The sequence below is a fragment of the Sus scrofa genome, chromosome 10, assembly GCF_000003025.6.
Source record: "Sus scrofa isolate TJ Tabasco breed Duroc chromosome 10, Sscrofa11.1, whole genome shotgun sequence".
Taxonomy (NCBI): Eukaryota; Metazoa; Chordata; class Mammalia; order Artiodactyla; family Suidae; genus Sus; species Sus scrofa.
Genome location: NC_010452.4, coordinates 24,556,109 through 24,569,919, shown reverse-complemented (window position 1 = coordinate 24,569,919; position 13,811 = coordinate 24,556,109). Strand labels below are relative to the sequence as shown.

The window sequence follows — 13,811 nt, the reverse complement described above, 5'->3', positions numbered from 1 at the left end:
ATCTCTATCTAGAAATCTGCTGCATCTACATGGATACCCTGTATCTATATATGTACGCAGATAGATAGATAGACAATGGAGTATTACTCAGCCATAAAAAAGAATCAAAGCTTGCAGCTTGCAACAACATGGATGGTTCCAGAGTGTATTATGCTAAGTGAAAAAGTCAGAGAACAATAAATACTACATAATATTACTTATATATGGAATCTAAAAAATAAACAAGTGAATATAACAAAAAAGGAACAGGCTCACAGATACAGAGAAAAAACTATTGGTTACCAGTGGGGAGAAGGAAGAGGGGAGGGGCAATATGGGGGAGGGATTAAGAAGTACAACTTACTATGTGTCAAATAAGCTATAAGGATATATTTATAACACAAGAGTACAGTCAGGATTTTATAAGTATTAATGTTAAAAAATTTGAATTATCTTAAAAAATTTGAACCATTATGCTACATATCTGAACCTAATAATATTAGAAACCAACTATACTCAATTTTTGTTTTTATTTTTTAATTAAATTTTTTTTTTTTTGTCTTTTGTCTTTTTAGGGCTGCATGTGCAGCATTTGGAGATTCCCAGGCTAGGTTTTGAATTGGAGCTACAGCTGCCAACCACAGCAACGCCAGATCTGAGCTGCATCTGCGACCTACACCACAGCTCACAGCAACACTGGATCCTTAACCCACTGAGCAAGGGCAGGGATCGAACCCGCAACCTCATGGTTCCTAGTCGGATTCGTTAACCACTGTGCCACAACAGGAACTCCTAACTCTTCTTTAACATAATTTCCCAAATAACTAAAGGAATCACATGGAGATGTTCTAACAATTAAAAATTCCCCAGGCTCCTAGGACAGAGGTACAGAAGAAAAGTTAATAAGCAGGAGACACCTGCGGGAGAGAAGGAGTCAGGAAGGGAGTGAGCTGATTCTAACTCAAGTGGTCGCATGCTCAAGTCCTCAGCAGAGGGAAACTCCAAAGCCAGAAGGGAACCATTCATTCATTTACTCACTCATTCTCTTAATAAAAAGTCACTGTGTCTTTAAGCACTGGAACGACAAAGACAAATCAAATGATTCCTATACTCAAGAGCCATTCAGTCCAGTGGAAAAGACCTAAGAAAATAGATGGGCATAATGGAAAATGAGGCCTAAGACAGAAGCCTACGATCCAGCCTATTCTACTTCTACACCCCAAAAAGCTAAGAGCAGGCTGGGAAGCGGTATTTGCCACCCATGCTCGTGGCAGCACTGCTAACAGAGGCCAAAAGGTGGAAGCAACCCACGTGGCCATCAATAGGTGTAGTATAAACATACAATGAAATATTATTCAGCCCCAAAGAAGGAACGTCTGACACATGTGAACCTGCCACACCAGGGATGAACCTTGAGGACATTTACGCTGAATAAAGCCAGTCACAAAGGACAAATACTGTGATTCCACTCCTATGAGTTACCTAGAGTCAAGTTCACAGAGAAAAAAGTAGAACCATGGTTGCTGGCACTGTGGAGAGACAGGGAGCAATTGTTTAATGGGTGGAGTCGTTCCGGAAGATGAAAACTGTTCTGAAGATGGATGGTGGTGACAACTGCAAAATCACGTGACTATATTTAATGTCAATGTATTATGCTTATAAAAAGTTAAAAATCAGAGCTTCCTGATGGCAAAACAGGTTAAGGATCCGGGGTTGTCACTGCTGTGGTGCAGGTTCCAGCCCAGGAACTCCCACCTGCTGCAAGAGCAGCCAAAACCAAACCAAAACAAAACAAAAAAATGGGTACCCTATTAAGCTGCATGTTATGTGTATTCTGTCACAGTAAACCAAACCAAAACAAATTATAGCCAGGCCTGATCCTCACGGGGGTTACATCCTGCTGGTAACCCCAGCTGCAGTCACTACAACAAAAGCCAGGGCACGGGGCTGACCCCCGGAGAGTCAGGGATGACAGCGAGGTCTCTGGGCCATGCCTCCGTTCAGTCCTGGCCTTTCCTGTTTGGTGCTGGACACTGGCTGACCTAGCCCTCTGGCTGCTCCCGTCTGGCTGCACCGGCTCAGCCACCCCTGCCTCCCAGACGCCACATCCCAGCGTTCTGTCCACCTTCACTGCCACACCTTGTTATTTCCAGCTTGGCTAAGTGACAACTTCCCCCGGGATTTCGCTGACAAACCCACTTCTGCCGACCACTCCCATCATCCTCTGCACGGTGGCTTCCGCACAATAGAACGTACATCATATCAGACTTTCCTTACTTCAAGGCCTTCCCTAGAAACCCTTTACTTTCTATGACTTTCATTACTGAGATATAACACACACGTCATAAAATCCACGCTTTTAAAGTGTACAATTTGCTGAGCTACAGCCCCTATAATTTTGGGACAAGTCATCACCCCAAAAAGACATCCCACACCTTCAGCAGTCTCCTCTCACTCCTCTTGGCAAATACTCTCCTACTTTCTCTTTCTCGGGATCTGCCTACTCTAGACATTTCTGTACAAATGGAGCCACACCGGGTCTCCTTCACTCCGCACATCTTTCTCTTACGTTTTATCCCCCTTGATCATTAATCAGCATGTATCGATACTTCATTTCTGTTTATTGCCAAGTAATATTCCATCGCACAGATAGGGAACAGTTTGTTTAGCCATTCATTAATCAATGGACATTTGTGGCTCCCCCCTCCCCCCAGTCCAGTTAAATGCTTAATGTATTGGGTCTGCTCAACCACCCAGCTTGGGCCTATGGCCCCACAACTTGCTGGGGGCACGGAGGCACCAGCCCCATAATGCTGACCACGCTGCTGCTAGGGGCCCAGGGCTCAGCCCTACAGCGAGCTTGTACACCCCCACCAAAGTCAGCCTATACAGCGAGGAAACTCTGGCCAGAGACGACGCTGCATTTGGGTTTGGCTCCTGTGACTAGTGCTGCCATAAATATCTGTGTGGAAGTTTTATGTGAACACCTGCTTTTCCTTCTCCTGAGCACACACCCGAGAGGGCTCTGCTGGTTCCCCGAAACTCTATGGTCAACACTGTGTCTCTTCTGCAGGAGTTCTTACGGTGTGGCCTCTAAGCATAAGCGGAGGAAGGAGAGGAGAGAAACCTGCCCTGAGCCTGTGGGTAAGGCCGCTGTAAAGCCACTCGATTCTACACAGTGCAGGCCTTGGTATGAGAGCCTTACTGCAATGGTTGGAAAAAGGCTCTCATTTTATCATTCATCTTTTTTTTTTTTTTTTTTTTGGCTTTTTGGGGCTACATCCACAGCATATGGAGGTTCCCAGGCTAGGGGTTGAATCGGAGCTGCAGCTGCCAGCCTACACCACAGCCACAGCAACGCCAGATCCGAGCTGCATCTACGACCTACACCACAGCTCATGGCAATGCTGGATCCTTAACCCACTAAGCGAGGCCAGGGATCAAACCCGCGTCCTCACAGATACTAGTCAGGCTCGTTAGCGCTGAGCCACGGTGGGACGTCCTCATCCATCATATTTTAACGGGACTTCCAGTAGGAGGGTGGACAGACAAAGGGACTTAAAGACGGACGTCACACTCACTTGCGTAGACCTCCGAGTCTGCCGAGCTTGTCTGGAACGTGCTTTCCGTAGCGACTCTGCCTCCTCATCGCGCACAGGGGTCAGACACGACCTGCGGGGAGAGAAGAGACCCTGAGAGGCGGCGGGCGCTCCCGCGTGCCGAGGTGATGCCGATGCTCTGGGAGGGAAGTCAGGCAGAATCCAAGGGACAGGTGGGCTCCCGGGCAAATCCCGTAATCCGCCCTTTGTGAACGTGTTAGTGTTACCGGTGCTGCAGAGTCACGTCCTTTGTGCTGTAAAATGACAATTGTCTTTCCTCCTTCCCGCCCTTAATCTTTCTCTTTCTTTTCTTGTCTTAATGCTCTGGCAAGGACCCTCAGGACATACTGGAAAGGGGTGAGGACAGCAGTCTCCCTGCTCCGTCTGGGACGTCCACCTCAAGACGGCTGGGGACACTGGCCCTCACGTGAGCCAGGTCCCCCGCCCCTATGGACAGGCCAGGAGGGCCTGCCGTTGCGTGTTTTGTCCCTTACACACTAGTGCAGGGCTCTGTCACTTGCCTTTCTTCCCCATATACAGAGATGGCCATTTCCTTCTTTGTTCTGTTAATATAGTGAGCCACACTGAATAATTTTTGAATGATACAACACTGAATTCTTAGGATAAGCTTACTTTGGTCATCTTTATACACAAACTTGCTTTTTACATACATTCAGTATTATTTACTTTAGGATTTCTCCATTTGTATTCATGCAAGAGACTGGCCTGTAATTTGCCCTTCTTTTTTTTTTTTGTCTTTTTGCCTTTTCTAGGGCTACACAGAGGCATATGGAGGTTCCCAGACTAGGGGTCGAATCGGAGCTGCAGCCGCCGGCCTACACCATTACCACAGCAATGCGGGATCCGAGCCGCGTCTGCAACCCACACCCCAGCTCAGGGCAACACCGGGTCCTTAACCCACTGAGCAAGGGCAGGGATCGAACCTGCAACCTCATGGTTCCTAGTCGGATTCGTTAACCACCACGCCACGACGGGAACTCCTGTAATTTTCCCTTCTTATGATAACTTGGCCAGCCTGGGAATTAAAGTTATGCACATTGGCGAGTTCAGGGGCTCAGAGGGTTAAGGGACCTGGTGTTGTCACTGCAGTAGTGCAGGGTTGATCCCTGGCCTGGGAACTTCTTCATGTTGCAGGTGCCTCCAAAATTAAATACATAATACACAAAGTTACACAAGTTGGGAAGGAGTTTTTCCTTGTCTATTTTCTGTGAGAATCTGTATAAAACTGGAGTTCTTTCCTCCTTAAATAATTGGAAGTGTTTATCAATAAAGCCACTTGGGTTTACAGTATTCTTTATGGGAAGTTTTAAATAAGGGTTTCAGTTTCTTTAATAAAATTAGGCCCATTCAGATTTTCTGCTTGGGCAATATTTGCCTTTCAAGAAATTTTATCTATATTTTCAAATTTAGTAGCAAAAATTGTTCATAATATCCTAATATATTTTAATTGTCATTTTAATATGAGCATATCGCAAGGTCAGTTACAGACACCATAATCAAGTGACTATTCCAATAAAGTGAGTCATGGGGAATTTTTGGTTTTCCAGGGCATATAAAAATTGTTTACACTATATTAAGTGTGCAACAGCATCACATCTAAAAAAACAAGGTACACACTTTTAATTAAAAATATTTTATTGCTGGAGTCCCCATCGTGGTTCAGTGGTAAAGAACCCAACTAGTATCCATGAGGACATGGGTTTGATCCCTGGCCTTACTTAGTGGGTTAAAGATCCAGTATTGCTGTGGCTGTGGTGTAGGCCAGCAGCTACAGGTCTGATTCGACTCCTACCATGGGAACTTCCATATGCTGCAGGTGTGGCTCTAAAAAGATCCCCCCCCCACCAAAAACCTTTATTACTAAAAAATGCTAATTAGCATCTGGGCCTTCAGCCAGTCATAATCTTTTTGCTGGTGGGGGTCTTGCCTTGATGTTGGTGGCTGCTGACCGATCAGGCTGGTGGTTGCTGAAGGTTGGGGTCAGTGTGGCAATTTCTTGAAATAAGACAACAATGAAGTTTGCCTCACTGATGGAATTTTCCTTTCATGAAAGATTTCTCTGTAGCAGGCAATGCTGTTTGATAGCATTTTAGCCACAGTAGAATTTCTTTCAAGACTGGAGTTAATCTTCTCAAATCTTGCAGCTGCTTTATCAACTAAATAATAGTCTAAATCCTGTGCTATCATTCAAGAATCTTCATGGCATCTTCACCAGGAGTGGACTCCACTGCAAGAAACCACTTCCTTTGCTCATCCTCATCTGTTCAGGTTTTATCATGAGCTGCAGCAATTCAGTCCCATCTTCAGGCTCCACTTCTAAATTCTAGTTCTCTTGCCGTTTCCACCACCACACTACAGCTCCTTCCTCCACTGAAGTCTTGAACCCTTTCAAGTCATCCATGAGGGTTGGAATCTGCTTCTTCCCAACTCCTGTTAAGGTTGATATTTTCACCTCTTCTCGTGAATCACGAATATCCCTGAGGGCATCCAGGATGGCGAATCCTTTCGGGAAGGTTTTCAGTTGACTCTGCCCAGATCCATCAGAGGAGTCACTATCTATGGCAGCTACAGCCTAGGAAATATATTTCTATTAATAATAAGATGTGAAATTTGAAACTACTTCTTGGTCCGTGGTCGCCAACAGTCTTTCTTTCAGCATGAAAACAACATTCATGTCCTTGCCCCTCTCCATCAGAGCTCTTGGCTGACCAGTTGCAGGGCCAACGAGCAGTCAGATTTTCAAAGGAGGAGGTTTCAACGGCTGGCTTAAAACAACCGGTTGACCATGCTGAAAACAGACGTGCTGTGGTCCATGCTTTGCAGTCCATTTAGAGACATAGGCAGAGTAGACTGAGGATAATTCTTAAGGGCCCTAGGATTTTCAGATGGTGAATGAGTACTGGCTTTGACTTCAAGTCCCAGCTGCACGAGCCCCTGATGGGAGCAGGCCTGTCCTTTGAAGCCCTAAGGCCAGGCACGGACTCGCTCCAGCTCGGAAGTCCTGGACGGCGTCCTCTTCTCTTTTTTTTTTGTCTTTTTGCTATTTCTTTGGGCCGCTTCCGCGGCATACGGAGGTTCCCAGGCCAGGGGTCGAATCGGAGCTCTAGCCGCTGGCCTACACCAGCGGCCACAGCAACGCTGGATCCGAGCCGCATCTGCAACCTACACCACAGCTCACGACAACGCCGGATCATTAACCCACTGAGCAAGAGCAGGGACTGAACCCGCAACTTCATGGTTCCTGGTCGGATTCGTTAACCACTGCGCCGCAACGGGAACGCCACGGCATCCTCTTCTATGAGAAGGCTGTGCGTCTACGCTGAAAGCCCTGGTACCGTGCAGACCCCTTCAGGGATGAGCCAAGCTGGGTCTCGGAAACCTTGCTGCAGCTTCTCCATCAGCACCTGCTGTTTCATTCTGCACTTTGGTGTCACGGAGATGGCTTCTTTCCTTAAACTTCATGAACCAACCTCTGCCAGCTTCAAACTTTTCTTTGGCCGCTTCCTCACAGGTCTCAGCCTTCCTAGAAGTGGAGAGATTTGGCCCCTTGCTCTAGATGAGGCTGTGATGGAGGGAAGGGTGTGCTGGTTTGGTCTCCTATCCACTCAGACCTTTTGCTTATCAGCAGGAAGCCTGTTCGGCTTTTCTGTCATTTGTGCGCTCGCTAGTCACAGCGGGGCCAGCTGTTTGGCTCCAGAGGCCTGGCTTCTGGCCTGTCCTGGCCGTCCACATGCCTTCCTAAGCTTGAGCGTTTCTAGCATTTGACTGCAAGTGAGGGCTGTGTGGCTCTTCCTTGCACTCGAACCCTGAGAGGCCGCTGCAGAGTCACCCACGGGCTAATTCAACAGTGCTGCGGCTCAGGGGACTGGCAGTGGGGCGGGGGGTGTGTGCCCGAGAAGGAGCGAGATGGGGGAGTAGCTGGTCAGTGGAGCAGTAAAATGGCACACAGCATTTATGAAGGTTGTGGCCTTGTGGGCGGGGGGGCCTCTGGTGCCCCCAAACAATTACCATGATAACATCAAAGATCACTCACACCATTACAAATGTGATAATAATGAAAACGTTTGAAACACTGTGACAATTACAAAAATGTGACACAGAGACATGAAATGAGCGAGTGCTAGAAAAATGGTGCCAGTAGACATGCTGGACGCAGGGTTGCCACAAAAACGCAGCATCTGCCGAGTGCGCTGAAATCAGGTCTGCTCGCATCTGCAGCAACAGTCCTCAGCCTGTTTGGTCCGAGGGCGCCTTCCCGTTAGAATATTACTGGGGGCTTCCCAAACAGCTTGTGTTCAGGTGGGGCCTGTTGATTAACTGACCTTATTTAGGCATTAAAACTGAGAAATTTAAACACACACTTATTAATTCATTTGAAATCAACAGCCCTATTATGTGTTAACATCAATAACTTTTTTGAAAAGTAACTTTCTAAAGTAAAAAAATTTAGTAAGAGTGGCATTATTTTATATTTTTGAGAATTTCTTAACAGAAGATAGCCAGATTTTCAGATGTTTCTGTATTCGGTATGTTGCAACACGCTGTTTTAGTTAAAATATATAAAAAATACCCAGGAGTTCTCATTGTGGCTCAGCAAGTTAAGAACCCAAGATAGTGTCCCAGAGGGTGCGGGTTTGATCCCGGACCAGTGGGTTAAGGATCTGGCCTTGCTGCATGCTGTGGCGTGGGTCACAGGTGAGGCTCATATCCAGTGTTGCTATGACTGTGATACAGGCATGCAGCTATAGCTCCAATTTGACCCCTGGCCTGGGAATTTCCATATGCCGCAGGTGTGGCCATGAAAAGAAAAGAAGAGGAAAAAAAAAAAAGAAAAGAAAAGAAAATCCAGTCCTGCACAGATATACAGTTGGAAAAACAAGGGGTACTGGGAAGAGCAAGGTTTTTTTTTTTTGGATAATCATGAATATTCCTCTTTGATCCTATAGGCAAACATGAGTGGTAGTTTCCTAAAGGTTAGTTGCAGTGTGGAATCTGAAACCATGTTAAGAGACTTTTCCTATTCTGTTCCACTGAAATCCAGTGGTCTACCTAGTAACTTGGATGGAACGTCTTAGCCAGGCATGACTTTGGGAAAATACTGGTACAGATCTTCCAAATGCTGACACTTTTCATTATGCAAGAGTAACTGTAAAAATCACATTCTTCCTGTTTGTTTTTTTGTCTTTGTCTTTTCTAGGGCCACACCCATGGCATATGGAGGTTCCCAGGCTAGGGGTCTAATTGGAGCTATAGCTGCCGGCTTACACCACAGCCACAGCAACTTGGGACGCGAGCCACGCCTTTGACCTACACCACAGCTCACGGCAATGCCAGATCCTTAACCCACTGAGTGAGGCCAGGGAGCGAACCCACAACCCGAACCTCATGGTTCCCAGTCAGATTCGTTACCACTGAGCCATGAGAGGAACTCCCAAAAATCACATTCTTTAACACAGGGTTTAAGCTTCGTGACATCAGTCTTGGCAATGATTTTTTGGATTTGACACCAAAAGCAAAGGCATCAAAAGCAAAAATGAACAAATGGGACTGAATCAAACTTTTTGCTTCTACTCAGCGAAGGAAATCATCAACAAAACAAAAAGGCAACCTACTGAATGGGAGAAAATATTTGCAAATCATATATCTGATAAGTGGTTAATATCCAAACTAGATAAGGAATTCTTACAACTTAACAGTAAACAAACAACCCAAGTAAGAAATGAGCAGAGGGAGTTCCCGTCGTGGTGCAGTGGTTAACGAATCCGACTAGGAACCATGAGGTTGCGGGTTCGGTCCCTGCCCTTGCTCAGTGGGTTAAGGATCCAGCATTGCCGTGAGCTGTGGTGTAGGTCGCAGACACAGCTCGGATCCTGTGTTGCTGTGGCTCTGGCAGAGGCCGGCAGCTATAGCTCCGATTAGACCCCTAGCCTGGGACCCTCCATATGCCGCAGAAGCAGCCCTAGAAATGGCAAAAATACAAAAAAAAAAAAAAAAAAAAGAAAAGAAATGAGCAGAGAATCTGAATAAACATTTTTCCAAAGAAGACACACGGATGGGCAACAGGTATATATGAAAAGATGCTCAATGTCACTAATCATCACAGAAATGCAAATCAAAACCACAGAGACGTCACTTCACATCTGTCAGAATGGCTACTGTCAAAAAGACCAAAATATCAAATGTTGGCAAAGATGTAAACTAGTACAGCCGCTGTGGAAAGCAGCAATGGAAGGTCCTCAAAAAATAAAAAATACAGCTACTACAGGATCCAGCAATTCCACTTCTGGGTATTTATCTGAAGAAAACCAAATCACCGAGTTCCCACTGTGGCTCAGTGGGTTAAGAACCTGACATGGTGTCTGCGACGGATGCAGGTTCGATCTCTGACTTCACTCAGTAGGTTAAGGATCCGGTGTTGGCGTGAGCTGTGGTGTAGGTTGCAGATGTGGTTCAGATCTGGTGTTGCTGTGGCTGTGGCACAGGCCGGCAGCTGTAGCTCCGATTTGACCCCTAGCCTGGGAACCTCTATATGCAGCTGTAAAAGGGGGAAAAAAAAAAAAAAACCAAAGAAAACCAAATCACTATTTGAAAAGAAATTTGTACCCCCGTGCTCACTGCAGTATTATTCACAACAGCCAAGAGATGGAAACATCCTAAGTGTATTTGGAACCTAAAAAACTGAACTCACAGGTACAGAGACCAGACTGGTGGTTGCCAGAGGTGGAGATGGGGGAAGGTCAGAAGGAACAAACTTTTCAATTAGAAGATAAATAAAATACATCCTGGGGATGTGATGCGCCACATGGTAACTGCTGAGACAGGAGAAGATCTTAAAAGTGCCCGGGAGTTCCCCTTGTGGCTCAGTGGTAACAAATTTGACCAGTATCCGTGAGGACACAGGTTCGATCCCTGGCCTCACTCAGTGGGTTAAGATCTGACGTTGCTGTGAGCTGTGGTGTAGGTCGCAGACACGGCTAGGATCCCGAGTGGCTGTGGCTGTGCTGTGGGCTGGGAGCAGCAGCTCTGATTTGACCCCTAGCCTGGGAACCTCCATATGCCGAGTGTGCAGCCCTAAAAAGGAAAAAAAAAAAAGAAAGTGCTCATCATAAGGAAAAAATCATTTCTGTGTGTAGTGGTCGATGTTCAGTAAATTTATTGTGGTGGTCATCTTGTAATATACTTATCAAATCATTATGCTGTACACCAAAACTGAGTATGTTATAGCTCAAACACATCTCAATAAAAAATAAAAAGGTTTGTAAAAAATCACGGTCTCCAAGATACGTGGGTCTTAGAACGGTCTTTCTATATCGGAACGCTGACAGTCAGCAGCTATCACTCCCAGTGACGGGCACAAGTCTTCCAAAGTCCCAATTTCTGATCAAATTTTGCAACTGGCCACAAACACTCGAAGTGACAGGTTCTCTTTGCGTATCTTCAAGAAAAGGTCTGCCACACACCTAGGTCTGAATAACCGTAGTCTGACCAGCCGTGCTTTCAGGTGGCAACGGAGTTCCATGAGAAAAGCAGCCAGCTCCTCTCTTTTTTCCTGAAATTCCAATTACACTTCTACTGGAACCCACTCACCACGTTCTAAATACTTATTACGCTTTGCCTGTGTTTTCCATTCTTTCCTCTCTGGGTTTCATCCTGGGTGTTTTCTACCATTCAACCTAATTAGTTCGGCAAATCCTCCCTTCAGCGAGACGACTACAAGAGAATTCCTTAATCTGCTGCTTTATTATTTAGTTCTAGAATTTCCATTTTTCTACATTGAGAGCAGTCCTCTGCTGGAATTCTCCATCTTGTCTTCTTTTTTCTTGAACATACTAACCATAACTAATTCACTATGATTATTTAAAAGTCCACGTCTGATAATATCAATAGCCAGTCTGTTCTTAGTGTCTACATCTTCTCTTAGTCTTTTGGGAAATCAGTCTTATTTCTCAGTAAGTCTGCTAAGTTTTGAATTAGCGCCAGACCTTTAATGAAAACGTGGAGGAATAGGCTGCAGTTCTGGAGGATGCTGTCAGCCTCCAGGGAGGAATTTCTCTTCTCTGGCAGTCAGGCCAAGGAAGCAGTTCTCAAACTGTCATCACGTGAGAAGGATGCGAAGGCTTATAAAATGCAAACCGTGAGGCTCTACCCTGAGCAGCCCTGGTTCAGCGGGTCCGGAGTGGGGGCTGAGAAGCTGCATTTCTAGTGAGTTCCCAGGTGACCCTGTGGATCTGGAGACACACTGTGAGGGCTACGGCAGGTCATCTTAAGCCACTCTGACACTGAGCTGACCGGAAGCCAGGAGTCAGTCTTTGCAACAACGGTGTGTGTCTGGTAAGCCCTCACTTCTAGAATGCAGCCCGTACGTAAGGCCCTGTGAAAGTCTGGGACATCCACTGGGGCCCCTGTTCCCTCAGCATTATGAGATGGCTAGAAACCTTGCCCGGTTTCTCAGCCTTGCAGCCCCTGCCTTAACCAAGAGGAAAAGCACAGCAAGGCTGGCTTCCTTCTCTGCGGGAGCGTCACTGACCCTGCAGCTTCTCACCTCCTTAATGACTCTCCCAAACCTGCAGAGACCTTTTTTCCTTCCATTTATCCAGTTGGCAGAGCCTTGGAGCAGAGGTCCTGAACCAGCTGTATCTTCAGCTATTCTCCCCGGTGTGCATTAGTAAAGTGGAATTCCTGTACACGTGAAAATACACTGTGAGTCTGGTGGGTCTGTGTTCTTCTACCATATTCCTCTCCTCTGGGCGAGCTACAAAGAGGGAACGGCCAAATCTTGCAAAGCTGTGGACTAGACCCTGGAATTGGGGACCACATCGAGGACTAAGCCCCCGTGAGTCCTGCCTGGGCTACCAGCCAGCCTATCCCACGTCCCTGTACCTGCAAGCACACAGGGCATCGCAATTAGGCCCAATTCTGGATGTGATCCCTTCTCTGAATCCCAGCAGAGGCCGCAGTCAGGCTGGCGTATCTCACCACAGGACAGGGATGGAGCTGTACAAACAGGTCTGGGGGGAGACCAAGGGCCTTCTACCTCCCTTGGAATCTTAAATATTAGAAATCACACATGCTTTTTCACAGAAAAAATGAAAAAACAGATAAAAATGTGCAAACAAAAATAAACTGAATTCCACCACATGAGGATAAAAGCCCATTTTTATTCTACTTCACGGGAGTCTAGATTCTTATCTATGTGTATATATACATATACAGTATATCACTGTTTATTTTTAACACATTATTTCTCTTACTTTATCATCTGTATCAATATATGAGGTTTTTACCACTTAAGTAAGAAAAAAAAACTATATAAACAAACTCTGGGAAACTCCAGTACTTGAATTTGAGATGTTTTTGAGAAAAAGGGAACAATTTCGTTCACTTTTGTTTTACCCAGACATGGATCCCAAGATTTCAACTTCCGACTGGCCCTCAGGACACATCGTGTCTCCAGCAGAGCCTGAGCCCTTTTCTTCTAAAACCCAGGTGGCTGAGCAAACTAGCCCTGGAGCCAGGTCTGGCTGCCACAGTTCTGTAAATGAACTTTTACCCAACTAAGCAGCAGAGGTTAACACCTGTGATGGAGTCAACTGACCTGCAGAAGCCTAAAACACCCATTATCTGGCCGTTTACGGAAAAGGCTTGGCCACTCCTCCGCTAGACACAGTACTGCCACCACCCTGGTCCTGAGCAGCACACGAGCCGCCTACGGTCTGAGTGCCACACGGCTCCCCACTGTCCTGAAGGACGACAGGTCTGGGCTCCCAACACAGCACCGGGAAAGTGCAGTGGAACCTCCAGGTAAAACTAGCTCAACACCCACAATCCAGTGACACAGGAAGGACCCCCACTGCCACACGTGCCCACTGTCCCCTAGAGGATGGGAAGGGAGTCCACTGCCACAAGTGCCCACTAGGGTACAGGAAGCATTTGTCGTTGCCTTTACTCTGACTCTCAGGTTACATGATCCATGGGAGGTGAACACTTAGAGCTAAGCACAACCACACACATATCCACCCCATCTCACCTAATAAGCGTTCCCTGCTATTATTTTCCTGGAAATGGGTAATTCATTGGGAAGAGATCGTGATGTCCTTGAAAACAGTCTCCATGCAGGGTCAAAGGGCTCTCCTAGTAAATAAAGCAACTTACACAGCAGAATGAAAGGGAAATAACCAGGGCGATTTCCCAGGGAGCACAAAGCAGACTCCC

General features: G+C 46.4%; 1 protein-coding gene across 13 annotated transcripts in view; it reads right to left on the bottom strand.

Annotated features, from left to right (window-relative positions):
• The window catches only part of PPP1R12B (protein phosphatase 1 regulatory subunit 12B), a 173,462-nt gene that overhangs the window by 67,442 nt on the left and 92,209 nt on the right, over window positions 1-13,811 (bottom strand). For 10 of the 13 annotated variants that reach the window (XM_021064548.1, XM_021064547.1, XM_013980127.2 and 7 more), the window contains one exon: window positions 3,561-3,651. In XM_021064548.1, the coding sequence (XP_020920207.1) occupies window positions 3,561-3,651 (91 nt within the window). Of the gene's footprint in view, window positions 1-3,560; window positions 3,672-10,645; window positions 12,279-13,811 lie in introns of those variants that run through there. The other 3 variants (XM_021064560.1, XM_021064551.1, XM_021064550.1) reach the window with 2 other exon arrangements.